Below are 18,141 nucleotides of genomic sequence, written 5' to 3'. Positions count from 1 at the left end.
AGTACCCCGCGCCCCTGTAGGATGCAGGGTTTATTATACACGGCTCGAGTGCCTGCTGCATCTCTTGTGTCGCTTCCTCTCTCCCTCGCAGCTTTCCGCGCGGAAAGCTCGCCACTTTCCACCCCCTTGTCGCCTCATCATCTCCACTGCCACTGTGCTCTTCTCCCCTCCCCCCCCCCCCACCCCGTCCTTTCTCCATCTATCGTTTATCCCCCCCCCCCCCCTCTCTCTCAATCGTAATATTCCTTTAATCATATTTTAATTGTATCTATACTTTTATCCAGCTGCTTGTTGTCATTGTATCTGTTGACACGCATCAAAATTTATGTGTGTCATCGATTGAGTGTGCTCGTAATCATGATTTTGACAAATGCTCACTGGTTGCATTCAGTGTTTCACTAATGTGAGATTTTTTTTTCTTCCTTTCTAGCTGATCCCTGTTACATTAGCTCCATCAATCGTATTCTTTGCGTGTTAACTCATACTTTAACCCACATACGACCTGAGTCTTATGTGAAATAGACCAATATATTAACATTTTCTTGACGTTTGTTAAGTGTTCCTCTCTGTTCTTATGTTTGCTATCTATCTACAGATCTCTCTTAAAAGTCGATATATTTGTAGGCAGGTAGATAGTTTCATAGATACATAAGAAGAGATGAACGTATACATCTCTTGTTCAATATTCCTCTGTCTCCTTCCTATCTTTCTTTCTCTTCGTCCATCTGCTCTTTTTTGTCTGCCATTCTCTCTTTCTTCCACATCGAGCGATAATCAAATGGCCGTCACGGACGAATATACCGGGAGTTTCTCTTCGTGAAATATTAATGAGTTGAAGAAGGGAGAGAGTGGGGAGGGTGATATAAAATGAGCCCTGCCTGTAAAGGTGAGTCGAATGGAAGTTTCTGGTTACCTTCCCCAAGAGACATACCCTCGTCGTTTCTTTTCGGGTCCCGAGACTGTGCACGCCTATGCACATTTTAACGAAGTGGAATAAGCTGGCCCACAAGGGCCACAAAAAAAAAAAGGAAACGTACACACTCACGGACACACATACACATCACATACACACATATTCACATACGTAAAACCCTGAGAAAACAAGAATTTGAAGAGCGTTTATAGTCCACAAAAAGTGGTCTGTTCATCTAACGTCACTTTGAACAGATAGAGTATTAATTCCTCGAATTTTTACCGACAAAGGATAACAGAGCGATTTTATGAACAGAACACAAATTACTTGTAAATAAACGCTAACTTCTGATTTTTGGAATCTTGTAGAGTCGGTAAAAATAGCGATTAGCTTTTATTCAACTTTACATTGGACAGCTGATCCTGGTGACACTTACTTCGTTGTGTATAAGTTAGGATCAATGAATAGTCATACTTCATGCAAATTAAGATGGTACAAGCATTACATCCGTACTGCGTCGTACTGGATTTATGAAGTTCAGCCAGCAAAATAAATATATGACGAAGCGAAAAGAATAAAACACATTATGTCTATAACAACGATATCATTCCAACTCTGACGGCCTGTGTTATCCTTGACGTGATGATTTCTTATTTTCATGAGAATAGTTTGCAGAGAGAAACATCGTTTGGGGTCGATCACGGAGTAAAGAAAAAAAGAAAGAATGAAAATAAACTGTAAAATGACATCGCTTGCGTGATCATGCTCGGAATAGTGATGATGGAAAATTTGAACGAACGAGATGAGATAGAAATTGTTCTTGTCTGCATTTTATTGATTCGTTTCATTTCCACGAATGGAGAGGTCGTGACTCCGCACCCTCACGGGAAATCTTTTTCTTCCAATCTCTCCTCCGCGCCCCTGTTTCCCGTTCCCGCCCCTCCTCTCTTCCCATCCACTGCCCCTTCCCCGACCCCAATTCTACCCTGTTAGTGCCCACCCGAAATGTAATTTCTAGTTCAATACGCCAATGCGATTTTCTCGCAGGAAACCTCCCCTCCCCCCAAAAAAGGAGACTTCAGACAAGGAAAAAGGACTCTAAGAACACACCTGTTTCTTATCTAATCAAAGTGTTACCAGTTTATCGGAGCAAACTCCCCGGAGTCCAAGCTTTGCGGCAGAACGATTATCACACTTGAGCTTGCGAGCAATGTTAGACTGACAAACTCAAAGAAAAAAGAAAGCACAAGAATAAAAAGAGATGTAATCAGAGGGAGGCATTCAATCTTGCTTGGCAGACCAATTCGGATTGATGGTGTATCTAATTTCACTTGTGAGAGTAATTCGTCCTATCCCACAAAGTCCCTTTTGTTAATATGTTTTCCTCTTATATCTTATATGTTTCTCTCTCTCTCCTCTATGTCTCTCTCTCTCTCTCACTCTATGTCTCTATCAGTGTTAAACTTTACGTCAAGGGAGTGGATTGATGTCATAATTTACGCACAGGTTTTCCACTCTTAATCCCTCCTCTAGATTATCATCTTCGCCTTTAACTCATCCTGCTATGTCCGAAGCGAGTCCGTGTATGTGTATGTATATATAATATATCGAATGGTTTATTTTAGCGGGTGAGCTCCAATCGAATTCGCTCTATCTATATAGACGAGCGAGCACTGTGAAGGCCGAAAAAATGTAGCGGAGCGGAACTGTTCGGAAGGACGCGTAGTCCGCTACTATGTAATGAATGAGATTATTAGATGGAGCCACTGCACATGACAAATCGCTCCGCCCTTTTGGAGCACCCCTTGCGCTGAAGGGATCGGCCGCTATCCCTCGTGCATCATAGCGGATGATTCAAGGAGGTTCCGTAGGGGGGATTTTTTCTTCTTTATTATTATTAACTTTATACAGAAGCCTCACACACAGCATACAGAGAAGGTAATGACTGACAAAGTCCTTTTATGAATTCTAAATCTTAATCGTTTATTGAATATTTACCGTTTATTTTTTAGCAATGATCGACGAAAAAAATACAGAATATGACTTCGTCATATGCAATTTTATGTTTATTCACCAAGGGTTGCCTAGGTATTTATCACTTGACTTGAGCCAATAGGTATCAAGTCTACTGTATTCTGACAATATGTGTTGTTTCATCTTGTCATGCAATGAGCCATTTGACGCAGATGCTTTGCCCTTATACTGCATGAATGAATATAAGGATACCTCAAGTATTACAGTGGAAAAGCTATTATGACGTCATTAGATTAAGCTGAAAGGAAAACATGAGAAATGGAAAATGGAGAGTAATATAACAAAAACAAAAGTGCACATATTATACGGATAAAAACACGGGCGCAAACTTGCCATTTGTTACTCGTTATCGTCACCACCTTGGATCTATAGTAAAGATAAAAATCTTGGCATATATATTTTCCATGTTCCAATCTATAACCCACGACCATACGGTTTCTAACCGTGTCATCAATGTGTCAGATTATGGATTAGGCCTACTCAGTTCCCGCAAAGACACGTAAAACCACACTTATAGGGGTCGCTTTTGGTAAGGTGATAATCATTGTATTTTGCACGCATCCTTCACTGTCCTGTATTGCAAACTTACTTCTGTCTTTATGCAATGTATCAGATTGTCGTTTAATGGCGCATTTTGCGACCTAACGCAAAAAAGCTCCTGTGCAACAGACGATCTGCACGTTTTTATTACTCACCAACCAAAATAGTTCTTTCCTCTTCATTTGCCTATGGAAAGAGAAAAATGCATAATACTACTTCTTTCTCACTTTAAAAAAACGGCAACAAGACTCTGAATGAAATTATACTTGTCATTAGTGGTGCATTGAGTCTTCCTGCGCTGTAAACCTTGAATCATATCACGCGCATTTATGTTTGCTGTATCGAGAAATTCACCAATGACACAGAACAGAGAAGAAGTCTGCATTGCAATGCATATCATCCCCTCCCCTACCCCACCACACCCTTTCTTTGCGTCACCAATTTACTCTGCCACGAGCAATGAAGCGTGCCCCTGGAATTTGCCCAAGACGATCAAATTGGCCACGTTTTCCTTTCGCAATCTGCCAGCAATAACCCAAAAGGCAGCCATGATAATCTGGCCACTGCTCTATACGTTCCACTTTCCTCACGAAGTAGGTCGATAGTGATCTGCACTGCACAGCGTCCGATGGGATGGTCTCAAAACGTCTACAGAGCACGCTTCCTATGACGCAAGTTATGGGACGAATAGAAGTGAGCCACAAACACCCTTCTCAAAAAACTGGTATTTTCGTCTCCCCGGACGATCAGAAGCAGAAACTTAAGGCTATATATGACGCAATTTTGCTCAGCCTCACAGCGTTTGCGTGTATACCCTTTCGGTTTAACTTACAACAGCCCGCAGGCCTCAAGGCTGTTCTAAATTTATCAAGAAGAGTCATGCCAAATAAAAAGTAGCGATCGATTCCTTATGTTATGATACCAATCATACATATTCCCTAAAGATAGCTCAGTTTTGGACGAGCAGTAGAGTTCAGCTACATTTTCTTCCTTACACAATATTATTACTGCTGGTATGGTATCATCGCCCCTAAATGTCAGAGATGAATACGAACATAATCCAATATACGTGTATATTGATATTTTCACATTACAATACAACGCACCCAATATCGCTGATAGAAAAGAACAATGCAAGTCCGAGTCTGCATAATTCGGACATAATGTTACATTTTAGGAAAATTATTGCATCATCCCAGAACCCGTGCAATCCTCATTATTCTTCTACATCCTCCACTTCTAGCTGACAACACCTTATTACTAGGCAGGATATGGGATTTAATATGTGTGTATTCTTAACATGCGAATACAGCTGACACTAATCATTTAGTCCATGGGCCAAGACCCGAAAAATGGGTTGTTGGTACCATCTGAGGTGGCACAACTTTTTTGGTGTCATTTTGTTTGTCGGGCATAGATATGCTTATCAAGCTATGATAGCATTTCTAAATGAGTAGCTTAGTCAAAATAAATGAATTTTTAACCAATTTGGTCTCGTATTTATATCCCTATACTTCTGAATCGAAACTAAACCGCTATACAAAGAAGAGCACTGCCTTCTGTATGTCCACAGGTGTTCTGTTGTAAACGCGGTGCGCTTAGTCTTTATTCAAGGCAGCGAAGGGAATATCCAAAGGGTTATGATGTCCACAGCTGTCACGCGGTGCGCTTAGTTCTTTATCTAGACCAATGTACCGTTATCATATCTAAAGTTCCTCATAAAAGGGATTATCTATACTGTTTTTATACTACCCTATCAACAAATACATCAGTTTTAAACAAAAATCACTCTGTTCATTTACAATATCATTCATTATAATGTATCGTAGTGTACCGGTACATTGTTTTTGCATTATCTTATATTGTTGGAGGGAAATAAAGCGACATTGGCGTGGTATCAGCATTTTCACCGTAGCGTTTTCACAGGAAAATGATAAATGATTGAAAAATACGGTAAAATTCACTAGGAATTGCTTTTGTTGTTGTTGTTGTTGTTTTTAGATAAAAGGATATACACTGTATCATACGCTTTGGATATTCCCTTCGCCGTCTAGAATGAGAACTAAGCGCTGTGGACATCATAACCTTTGGATATTCCCTTCGCTGCCTTGAATAAAGACTAAGCGCACCGCGTTTACAACAGAACATCTGTGAACATACAGAAGACTGTGCTCTTCTTTGTATGGCGGTTAGTTTCGATTCAGAAGTATAGGGATATAACAACGAAACCAAATTGGTTAAAAATTCATTTACTATGACTAAGCTACTCATTTGGAAATGCTATCATAGCTTGATAAGCATATCTATGCCCGACAAACAAAATGACACCAAAAAGGTTTTGCCACCTCAGATGGTACCAATATCTGGCCTGGCCCATGGACTAATTGTAAATGAGAGTACTGTATCTGATAGGTAACATATCTGCACAGCTACGTGATGAACAGTACCATTACTCTACACATTTCTCTACACAGAAAAAAAAAGTAGCGACCAGATTCTGCACATAATATACAGACTTGCGCTTCATGTATGATTTTCAAGTAAAGAATAGCAGACTGTGAGTGTGTGATAGTGTGTGTATGTCTTTCTGTCTATCTGTGTCTATGTGTGGTTGTGTGTGAATGCATGCATATATATATGTGTGTCTTAATTAGTCGCTGCCCTATTGAACGAACACAAAATCATTATTTTGAAACTATTTCTGAACTATCAACGATCCCTCTACAAAATTTTGAGTTAATTGTTGAATAAATGAAAGCCCATCTAAAATATATATCTTTTGAAAACATTAATATTTTCGTAAAATCTTTTTGTCCGTATCGTCCATTTATCTTTGGAATATGTTTTATTACCTTACTCTCCCCGAATTCTCAGATGTCTAGTTTTATGTTTCTATATCTTTCCGCTTACAGCGCTCATGTTGCGCGTTACAGAAAATCTGTATTATTATTATTCCTTTTATTGACTTCACTCAGCAAGGCTAATGCAAATATGTGACGCATTCATTTTGATAGCGACATTAGCAATGAAGAATGACGCCAAGTAACCCTGGCGGAAAAATATTACTGAGACTTGGAGAGAAAAAAAAATATAAAAGGATCTAAAAAGCATCTTCGTATATCGTTTCCTCAGCGGGATACGTGTCTTGCATCATTTGTATTTCTTTATATTTGTGTAATTGTGTATGACTGTATGTCTGTGGGCATTTTCTTACACACTATCTTATTTTGTGCCTATTCCCGTGAGCCTAGACAACATCCGGTCGGCCTCATGGCAAAATGCTAACAAATGTAATGCATCTTGGTCTTTCCTCTCTTGTGAATGATAATGATATTGCATTGAAGGGGAAACTTGATTCTCCTGTATTTTGACTATTTGTCATTGTTATTGTTTTCCCTCAATCCTGTTCTTTTCCATTCTTTTTTTTTTAAGCCGCTAATTCCTCTGTCATTCTTTCGTTGCTTGGCTGGTTTTCTGCGATAGATGCTTGGCGACTCTTTTTATTTACGGAAGCTAAATAAGCAGTGAGACAGCGGAAGGGTAGGGCGGATTTACTGCATGCGCTAATCCACCACGCTTGCGGGGAAACGTTCAGTTTGCATCTTAATTGCACTTGATTTTCTTTTTTTTTGTGACGATGTCACCCCCCCCCCCCCCAAAAAAAAAAAAAAAAAAAAAAAAAAGGTTTACGAAACATCACCTTTTGCCAACAGGACGGGAAGGAGGCAAAGGTAAAGAAAAAAACAGCAGGTATACAAAAGACAAGAAGAAAATGAATGTAAAAGTGAAGGGTAACAAATTTGATGATAAGAGAAAGCAAAATGATCATAATGATTATTGACATGATAGTGCCGCGTACATGAGAGCAAAATAAAGGGGGAGGCAAGGACGGTAAGGTTACATCATGCGAATAATTATATTTATTTTCTTGTATAATGCCAAGATTAAAGGTCACAAACTAATAAAATGCACTTTACATTAACGAACGACGTTCCATATTTCAATAACAAACAGTCGTTCCAAAGAAACAGATGCACAATCCCGCATCTCTCTCTCTCTCTCTCTCCCTCTTTCTCTATCTCTCTCTATCTCTCACCCACCAACACACACACACACACACACACACACACACACACACACACACACACACACTCACACACACACACACACTCACACACTCACAGACACAGACACAACTGTTGCGCACCATACCATTACGTGATGTATACATGTGTCTCTGTAACATCATGCAACATGGCTTGATAGAGGGAAACTCTTAAACGGTTCCTATAGAAACGCGACCCATCAAAGTGATTGTTCTAAACTGCCGTCGACTTTCCGCCCATCAGTAACACTAAATTCAGACGATACGTTCTGCTAATCTGTCATGAAGATGTACGGAGGTATTCTGTTGGTTTAGAGAGATGATAACTCCTGCATATGCGCAGGCATGCCAAGTCTATTTGTACTAGCAATAATGTATTTTGTTGGATGTGTTTGTGTTTCGCCTTTCTTTGAGATGGACTTTGTATGACCCGTTACCAGAGACCAAAATACAGACGCCTTACTGCGAAACGAAAGTGCGTCAATGTGGATTAGGGCAGACTCGTCAGGGCGTATATGCATTGTTCATCTTGTCGTTAATACATGACGTAACAATTTGACACACATACACACACACACACACACGCATCTGTTTTTTAGTGTAAAAATTTAAAAAAAATAGATTTCTTTCTTCTGTGCGATTATAGTTCGTGGTCAAAGGTGTAGGCCTCGCAATATCAACAAGCGAAGGTTTTCTGACAGCGAGCTAATACAGTGTCTGAATACTGTGCATGTCATTTCCAAGGGTTGTCAATTTTGTGGGTTCTTTTTTTCCTCTCTCTCTCTTTTACTTGGTTTTTGTGCCTTGTCTGCCGTTTGGCATTAGCCAATCATGATGGTCCGCCATTATGATTTAGAGCTTTATTGATATGTAAGCCATAAAAGGAGAAACTTTTACCGCACGATTCTGAGGAAGGACCTATCAACGAAGCAGCCGTGGAGATGAGCAGGGAGGGCGTAATCGTAAATTAGGATCCCCCTCTTTCTTTTTTTCCCCAGTTGTGCTTTGCTCCGAGCTTGATTCCCGATTAACGTTCATTTCACGAGCGTCTAATGCTCCGTCGGCACGGGACGGTTCGCCAATAACCCCGCCGAAGATATCTTCCCAGTGATTTACAGTCATAAAAACGTAATCTTATCTCGTCTGCTTACATTGCACTCTTTCCAAGGCCTGTGTATATTTGCACTCTCACATAACTTCCCCCGGTGCACATACGCCCAGTCTTGTTCATCTCCCGTCTTCAGTGTTGTCATTCCAAATCATTCTCGGTGCCTCCAAGTCTCAGAATGAAAAGTGGACGAATCTCCCCCCTCCACCTCTCTCTCTATCATTTTCAAAATCTGCGAAGAAACCACCGTTTTCGAGTCATTTCGATCCAATCAAGGGTTTTTGATTTGTTTGGTGTGAGCGCGCCTTCCCCCCATCGAGTCAAATTTTAAACCTGTCGAGTTTGCGGACATTCTGGTTTGAACCAGTCCCATATACGGCTGCCACCGTGGATTTTAATATCGCTGTTCATTCGGATTGCTTTACAATGGCACATACCCATTTTACCCACACCCCTATCGAAACCACAACTCTGTAGTCTTCAGCTTTGCCCCACCCCCGAATCCTATAAAAAAAAAGAAGCATTCGATTTTGAATGATTTGTTACCAATCACATCGTTCACTGTTTATCAACTGAAAATGTACAACAACGTGAAAGTTGTGCTTTAGACACGACGAGCTTGCAATGCAACTCAATCTTCACCGTTTCATATAGAGAAGAGTACCATCATGTGTGAGATATGCTTCCTTCGACCCCACCCCTCCCCGCCTTATCGTTATCTAAGGAAGATGTGAACTTTCCCATTCCGTTGAATTTAATTGCAGTCCTTCTATGGATACATAGATCCCTGTATGTTAGAGACATTTGATATTCGTTAGGTATTGCGGTGTTATTTTCACAGCTGTATTTTTTTCACACTGTTCGACTAGTTCTCTTATGTACGCTTGAAATTTGCCAAAAAATAAAAGTTCCTACGATGTGAATCGCATGCCCCCAATAAAAACCGTAACAAAACAATATCTACAACATAAAAGCCATTAACATAGTGTTACATACAATCACGCTTAAATAATGTTCCAATTTTTATCTTTATCTGATATCTGTAATCTCGCTTTCACACAGCAATTATTCTCGCTGTGGCCCCCACCGCTTTATACTTTTCCATGCAGACAGATTCCACCAATTAAAATTCAATAGAGCAATGTATTAATAGAAAAGGTCAGAATACTGGTAACCATTTGTGAAGTGTTTTGCTTTCACTTCAATCGCATTTTACATGTGTTTGTTAATTTCGTGATAAAGCCATGTTTTCGTTTTGTATGATTTTTTTCCAAGAGTTCAAAACTTCAAGATGTTTTCCTTGACTGCATCCTTTTCCCCCCTCACTCCATTCGAGTACTTCATCCTGGCGACCATCATAGCCAACTGTGTGGTGTTAGCGCTGGACACTCACCTTCCAGAGAAGGACAAGACACCACGCTCACAGTCACTGGTGAGTTACATACGTCAGGTCACGTGCTTGTTCATACTCTGTCGTCACAAAAGGGCAACCTGTTCGCGTTGGCCAGTTCGTAGATAGATTCCGCACATGAGCAGATAAAGGTCGTCTGGGGATAAACGACATAATGATACACAGAGTTGTAGCGAGTAGTAACGCGAACTGCTGGGCGGTTACTTTAAGCTGCAGTGAAATTACATTTCTGAACACTCAAGGGAGCTTTTAAACAATAAAACAAGTTGGATTTATTACATATATTGGTGACATAACTATACACTTGTTTTCTTTCGATACCATCGCTAATTGCGAATTGTTCTATTAAGATGATAGGTTTGAACGGGTTAGTATACATGGCGCCTCCCATTTCAGTGCGGTTTAGGCGAATGAGATGGAAAGACGACAATTCAACCGCAGCCGGCTGTTTTGATTCAGACCGACCGGATATTATCGCGTCTGTTATTTCGCGCGTTTCTTTTAGTTACCACCTGCTGAAAAAAAAAAAGAACACGCCTCGTAGTGTTCACAGATGTTTTATGCATTTTGGAACATGCTCGTCATCGAATTCGCAGGCCAAAAGCAGGCGCGTAATCACAATGCGCATGCATGTCTGAATCGACCAATTTATAAAACATCGATGAGTGTGAGAGGTTTTTTTTTTTTTTTTTTGGGGGGGGGGGAAATGTTCTCTACGCATACGCTCTAGACGCAGTTCACCACGATCAGTAAAATCAGCATGTGTAAGTTGGTTTTCTTAAGAATACTGTGCACACGGAATACACTTTCATATGCAGATTTCGATGTCTCTCGCTGCCGCCCGCGTTCAATTACGCTCAAAGTACATCCCAGGTCCGTGTCTGGGAGAGCATTCGCGACAGTTGCAACGGTGATCACGTGACAATGATCACAACAGCTGGACGATAACCAATCAGCTGTGAGCATCATGCTTGTTGCTATGACGGCTGCAATCTTGGTAACATTTGGTATAAACTGTAAGATTCACTGTGAGACAACAGCTTGGTCGGAATCGATTCTATAGTCAAACTGGCTCTAACAGTGATCCGTTTTTCGTGTGTTGTCATGGCTGTACAGTATGGTCTAAAGGTTGTAAGAATGATATTTGTTCATAAAGTTGTTTGTCAAGCATCGTTTCCATTGTTTTCTAAGCCATAGCAAAAATTTTAAACAGTATACCAACACGGAAACTCACAAAACGAACAGATAATTAGAATTTTGGTTGTTCTTGTGTGCCTTGACCACAATAAAGAGGGCACAGCGATGTCGTGTTCGTTTTATGAAACGGTTGCTTGTACCAAAGTTGCATCTAAAAGCCCAGTTTGATTCGTTTACTGTGCGAGTATCTTAATTGGCGTAGGCGATGTGTAAAAGTTATGACAACATTTCTTGCTTCCTGCACGTACTTCGATTTCAAGTGAATCGCAGAAAAAGGGAAAACATATCTAAGGTTATGCAGTCACGTCTGCTTCTTTTCCCCCATTTGCTATCAAAGACATAAATCTAAAAAATAATCTCTCTGGTTCTTCGGTGTGCATGATCGTTTTCGTTATTATTTTGTTGTTGTTGTTGTTGTTGGAAAATACATGTCAATCTTTGAAGTCTTGTTCACTTTTAGATTCGTTTATATTATTCTCTCTTTTTTTTTTTGGACAAAATTTCGTTCCGCAGGAGGAGACAGAAGTCTACTTCTTGGCGATCTTCTGCCTCGAAGCAGCGATCAAGATCATCGCTCTTGGTTTCCTTCTTCATGAAGACTCCTACCTACGCAACGGTTGGAACATCATGGACTTCATAGTAGTTGTCACAGGGTAAGCAATATGTACAGAAGCAGTATTTTGATGTTTTCATTTTCCCTAAGTATCTATCATTCACGCATCATCACAATATTAAATTCTGCTTACGCCACCAGTGTTACGTCTAACTTGTAACTCTGACACGAGTGTTTTTTGTATGGCGCTCGATTCATTAGTCTTTGCAACAATAGATGCGGTGCCATGCTGGAACCGCATATTTGTGCACGTAGGCCGACGTACGTAAAGTGGTCGGAGCGATTTTGTTTTTTTTTAAGAGGATGCGAAAACATGGCACGATCGGCTACTGATTCTACAAATCCCGTCATTAATGCCTCTCACGAGCGTTGAATGGATTTCAGTCTGACGTCTATGTCAAGCGCAGATGATGTTTTCACACGCTCCAACCACTGACTACAGCTGATATGGCAGATATATCACGTGATCATAGGACATTGACCAGCCTGTGATTCGGATGAAACCATTTTGTGTGTGTGTGTGTGGGAATAAGATTACAAGATATAGTAGATGACGTCTGACCACTAAAAACATCAACATGGCTTCTTTTTTGCAAATGTTTTGTACATAAATATTCTGTGTTTTGTTATCTATTTCTTATGAAAACTTTTCTATAAGACATATCTTGTGACTGCTGAAATTATACCAACCTCTCTTCCCCCCCCCCAAAAAAAAGACAATACATAAACTTGTCTTTGGAGGTGCTGAAAGCTGTTTTCCCACTTTCCAGGACAAGTGAATGTTTTCAACTTTTATTTATATGCTATTTTTTATTATGATGTAAGTGGCACTAAAAAACAGCCACTTTTTGTAATGTGTTTCCTTCTTAACAATGCCTTCCCGTCCACTGATGAATAAATCAGTGTACCGAGCATTTTCGCCCCTTCTCTTGACCAACCGGCCCTCCGGTCAGTCCGGGTACTGAGACCGCTTAAACTGGTCTCAAACATCCCCAGTGAGTATTGGAGATCATTTAGCTGGACTGTGCAATGTGGACATGTGGACAGTGCAATGTGATATTCTGATGTCGTATTATTAACCTACAAAACACTAACCCTTAAAGAAGGGTGGGGGAGGAATGCCAATGCTCAATGATTGTTCTTCCATTGGTAGGGATTCAACATTACAAAGGGAAAGAAAAAATAAAACCTCTGCAAAGGTAATTGTGTAATCGTGAAAACGTGTAATTTTCAATGTCAACATACGTTTTTCCTTTAATTAAAAATTATAAGAAGGAAGGAAAGATACTTGTCTTGCTTGTTTCTCTGATATCTCTGATTTAAAAGCCTTTGAGCCTTTTGTGATGTACATGTTTCATCAAAAGTAGTCTGTATTTTGTTAGCGATTGCTGAGATAACTGAATGTTTAACCATAGTTTCTGAGGTTGTCATTGGTAATTTGAGTGGGTGATCATATGATAAGCAGTATCCATCACATGATGTGTATATGATGTTCAATTGTTGTAACATAACACTCTCTTATTTTCCAAACAGGTGGAGTCATAATTGTATTGATGTAAAGAATGTTTTATATTTAATCATTATTGTCAAGTGCTCTTGTCATATTACATGAATTTGTATGTCCTGGTATGAACTGTACTTTATGTTCCAAGTGGTAACTGAATACAACTAAAAATGCTTCCCAGTATCCATGAAATTCCATCGGAAGTTGGGATATAATATCAACTAATGTGCAATAAAGTTTGATTGATTTCTGTCCGTCTGTCAGTCCGTCTGTCTATCTCTCTGTCTATCTCTCTTTCTGTCTCTTTTTTTTTCTCTCTCTCTCTGATGGGAGACATTAATTACTAGCATGACTGTAGACAGCATGTTTACTCTGGTCATGTTTGTGTGAGGGAGATATTATTAAAGTTTCACTGTACAATCAATCCGCTGCTGCCTGATACCATTTTGAAGAACTGCCGTGAAATGAGGACCACTTCCCTCCTTGTGACTCATCTATATCCTCTCTAGTTAAGCTTTGCAAGCTGTAATGATTGAGCCAATTTGGGGATCACATGAATAAAACTTATTACGGATATCAATTTCATTACGTAACTTTTTTAAAAATAAACATCATGTCTGAGGTGTTACATCACAGGCGTTTTGTTCCCAAATGACTACATATCAAAGGACTGTCCTCTTTTCTCTTTAACTTTTTGCATGCAACATTCATTTATTGTCCATAGGTATGTGTGTTAAATTTGTTCCCATTAGGCTCATTTACTGAGAAAGGGCTAAAATAATTTTCCTTTTTTCACTTTTGCTGCCCAGAGAGTATCATGAGTAATCCTGCTTGTCATTTAAAACCTTTTTTTTTTTGGTGGTGGTAAAATTTGAAAGCTTCTCTGGATTTGGAGCGATATAATGCAAGTTTGGATGTATGTATAATACACACATATCTGCCTTTATCTGTAGATAGAGTGCTCCATCTGAGAAGCCAAGGTTCTTAAATTGTTTAAAAATATCCTGTAAGGGAAATTCTTCAACATATTTGTCACTTATTTCTTCCTCTCCCTGTCCATCTGTCTGTCTGTCTGTTAGTCTGTTTCTGTCTCTGTCTCTTTCTCTCTCCCCTGTACTCCCTAGAACTCTAACACTTTTGTCCCTGTTATGAAATATCCCAGTGATGAAATTATCCCATGATAGTGTCAGTGAACTTGTATTTTTAATCCCCCTTCCCCTGTTGAAAGCAGAGTATGTCTAATTTCTAACTTTGTTTCAAGGTATTCTCTATGAACTGTCGTGAAATGAATCACTTTTATATTTTAATAAGGGTCTTTTTGGTCATCTTATGTTTTCCATAAAGAGTAAATTACACTTCTTTCTATTTGACAAAACAAACAAGAAAAATGCAAAAATAAAGTAAATATTTTGAATTTCAGTGTTCAAGAAATTGTTTAAAAATGCCTGTTTTTTCCAGGTCTTTAACAATATGCATCTCAAGTTAGAAAAAGCAAATTTTGCTTTCAGCAGTGATGTATAAGTCAAGCAGAATTGCAATGGTATCATTCATGACATATCTTCTTCTGTGCTTTGAGATGCATGACACAAGTTTTATAATACTACTGCATCACAAGCACAGTTTGTGGAGAATACTGTATTCATTGATAAAACTCAAGTGATCATTGTCTGTGTTGCCATGGTGATTGTTTTGGTCTGCCTTGTTTTGATTGGTCATTTCAGTACTGTGTCCGTTGTAGAAGCCAATAACCAAAGTCAGTCCGGTGGCTTTGACCTGCGAACCCTCCGAGCTGTCAGAGTTCTCCGGCCCCTCAAACTAGTGTCTGGTATCCCAAGTAAGTAGGCCTACCACTTTCTCCAAACTCTCAGGCCTGTATGTCATACCCGCAGAGGTAGATCTGAATCCAAACTTGGGTCATCCATCAAGTATAAATTATCATCAGTGTGCAACTAGTGTGTCTATCCATTCACAACATCTTTTTTATTATTACCAGGAGTGGATCCAGGAATTCCTTAAAGGGGAGGTGCCTTTACAAAATTAAAGGCGGGTCACGTGCCCCCCCCCCCCCCATTTTTTTTCTTTGTATTTCTTTTTTTAAACCAAAAATAAAGAGGGGACACGTGCCCGGTGCACCCCCCTCAGGATCTAAACCAACCAGCAGTGAAGTACTAAGAAAATATTTGGACGTATCTACTCTCCAAAATCATGTGTTATCTGCTGACACTGTTGACCTATGAGCACATGGTCAATGCTGAAAGTTAGGATGATCTGGTGTATCTTTGAATGTTTTGTCTGAGAAAGATACAAAATTATGAACAGCCACCAACTCACTGGAATTTCAATTAACTTGCCACACGATATCAGATCTGCCTTTGTAAACTAGAGTACAGGCCCTATTGAAAACTGGAAGAGAAGTAATACAAGCGTCACACACAATAATTCCTTGTCAGACTGCCTTAAGGTAATGCAAGTGCATTCATATTAACATGGTGGTGGCTCATTTGAAGGATGCACTTAGTTCAAATTTGTGTGTATGTCCACTTTCCATTGGACTCTTTGTGGCATGTATAAATGTAATATACTTTAGAGCACAAAATTTAGCAACATGCATATTATGTTGTTCACAAATCAGGTCCATGATCATGTTTCTGTCAACAAGATTAGAATTCAAATGACCTTGCTTTATTTCTCTTCCGTTACATAATGTTTTTTGTGTGCACAAAACTAACATTCTTACTGAGATATAGCTTATTCCATTTCAGGAGTGGTACAGTTGTAAATTTGGCAAATCGGGAAAGTTTCCATTTTTGTGTCATCCTTGTTTCCAGTGATAGGAATGTGAAAACCACATATATAATACATAATATGACTTATGTATTACATTTGTTCAAAGCATTGCATTATATCGATATTGTATTTGGTTGTTGAGTGCCAATAACAACTTTTGTGCCTTCTACTCCAAATGCATTGCACAATTCGTAAGACTTTGTTAATGCAATGTAATTACAATATTAACATACAGGTTATAAAAATAATAATGATATAGAATTAAATTCAAATCTTTATTTCATTTATTCAAGGGTATCATCCTTTGAATCTGTAAAAAGAACAAATAAATAAAAAGTGATCATGGTATAGTTGTCAGGACACTATGATTTGCCATATATCAGCTGTGTGGTGCTTGTGGATAATTGTTTTGTTCTGGTTAAGTATGATTATTCAAATGTCAAGACATGTTGGTTGTTTTATCAATTAGTGTATTTTGGTATATGAAGTTGTGGTCAATTTCACTTTTTGAAACCACAAACAGTTGATATTACTACCATGTAATAACAGTCTTTAATCATATTGTGTTATTGTCAAATAATACTTTAGATAGTTATTGTGCTGTTTTTGTCACAGGTGTATTTGGTCTGAAAGCTTTTTTATTGTAATCAGCTTTGAGGTCTTAGGGATCCTTTCTTGTTTAGTTCTTTTTATTTGCATGTTATACACTGTATATTATTTTCCTTTGGATGACAGTGAAATGACGGTAAAGCAATGCTATTTTCTGTGAAAATGTATAGCAGGAAGCATAATTTCACACTCCTGACATTTATTCTTTTTTTTTCCATTAATACACAATGGACAGTCAAGTGTTTACACTCTCTGCCTAAAGTATATTTCCAAGGTTGATATCATTTGTCTAGTCCTCTCCTTCTCCTCTTCAGCTGCCTTGAATATCAACCAGCAGAGTACAAGTCACAGGGATCAGTTTGGTGTCGAAGGTTTTACACTAGCCACTCACGGCGCAGACAAATTCCCCCAAAGACTCTGCATTTAGTTGTTGCAGATATTATGCTGAGAGTTCCAAAGTCTAAGAATGTAGGAGGACATCTAATTCTGTCTCTTCCCAAGTAGGAGTTATAATCCAGGAATCATCAGAGCCAGGATTACTGCCAGTTATGCCCTCACTTCCTTAATACTGATTTGGGGGAAATTGGGTTCACGTAGAGCAAAGTTTGAGGTAATGATTTAAAGAAAATTACTCTCAGATGACAATTTTTAGCAGCTAAATTATCGATGTGATATTTTATTTAAAGCACACACCAAAAAAAAAAATAAATAAAAAATCATAGGCAATAGGTACGTGGTATTGCAGCATAATTCAGGTCATTTTGTTGGGTTTGTTCCCGCTGTACATAATTCTAATCAGCCTGTACAATCAACCATCAAGAATATGAAAAAGTACAAATGGCCTTTCTGATCAAAAGCAGTCTTATCAAACTATATTTTATGACAAGATCTGATGTATTCAGCATCCTCACCTATCTTCTTCTTCTTCTTCTTCTTTTCCACATACCAGCCATTCTATTCAATGGAATGTGTAGCCAAGGCTCCTCATAAAAAACATTGAAGTGCAATGACAAACCAAATACATGCTTGTATCGTAATTGGTACAATCTTCTTATGTCTGTGCTACAAGGAAGTAGATATCACTTTTAACTCATTGTAATGAGTAGTACCAGCAGGTGTATTAACTTTATTGATCAAAGATCCCGTGAGAGTTTATTTTATTTCGACACTGTCACTCACTTCAACCAAAAGCTCTTCTTCAGTGAGTCCGTTTAGCTGTATCTTATCTATGTTTGCTTTGTTCTTTTGTGTGCACATGTAATGTAATGTATATCAACGCAGGGCTCCCTTGTAAAGCAGGCCTTTGTGGCACTGAATGGG

General features: G+C 39.0%; 1 protein-coding gene across 1 annotated transcript in view; it reads left to right on the top strand.

Annotated features, from left to right (window-relative positions):
• LOC139713117 (voltage-dependent calcium channel type A subunit alpha-1-like) overlaps nt 1-18,141 on the top strand; it is a 303,372-nt gene that overhangs the window by 117,485 nt on the left and 167,746 nt on the right. Inside the window, exons 4-6 of the mRNA XM_071624874.1 lie at nt 10,027-10,132; nt 11,822-11,961; nt 15,147-15,259. Coding sequence (XP_071480975.1) covers nt 10,027-10,132; nt 11,822-11,961; nt 15,147-15,259 — 359 coding nt within the window. The remainder of the gene's footprint in view (nt 1-10,026; nt 10,133-11,821; nt 11,962-15,146; nt 15,260-18,141) is intronic.

This window comes from Diadema antillarum, unplaced genomic scaffold, assembly GCF_040938485.1.
Source record: "Diadema antillarum isolate AM-2024a unplaced genomic scaffold, OU_Dant_1.0 scf00000042, whole genome shotgun sequence".
Lineage (NCBI taxonomy): Eukaryota > Metazoa > Echinodermata > Echinoidea > Diadematoida > Diadematidae > Diadema > Diadema antillarum.
Note: the sequence above shows the minus strand (reverse complement) of the source record. Positions and strands in the feature narration are given on the sequence as shown.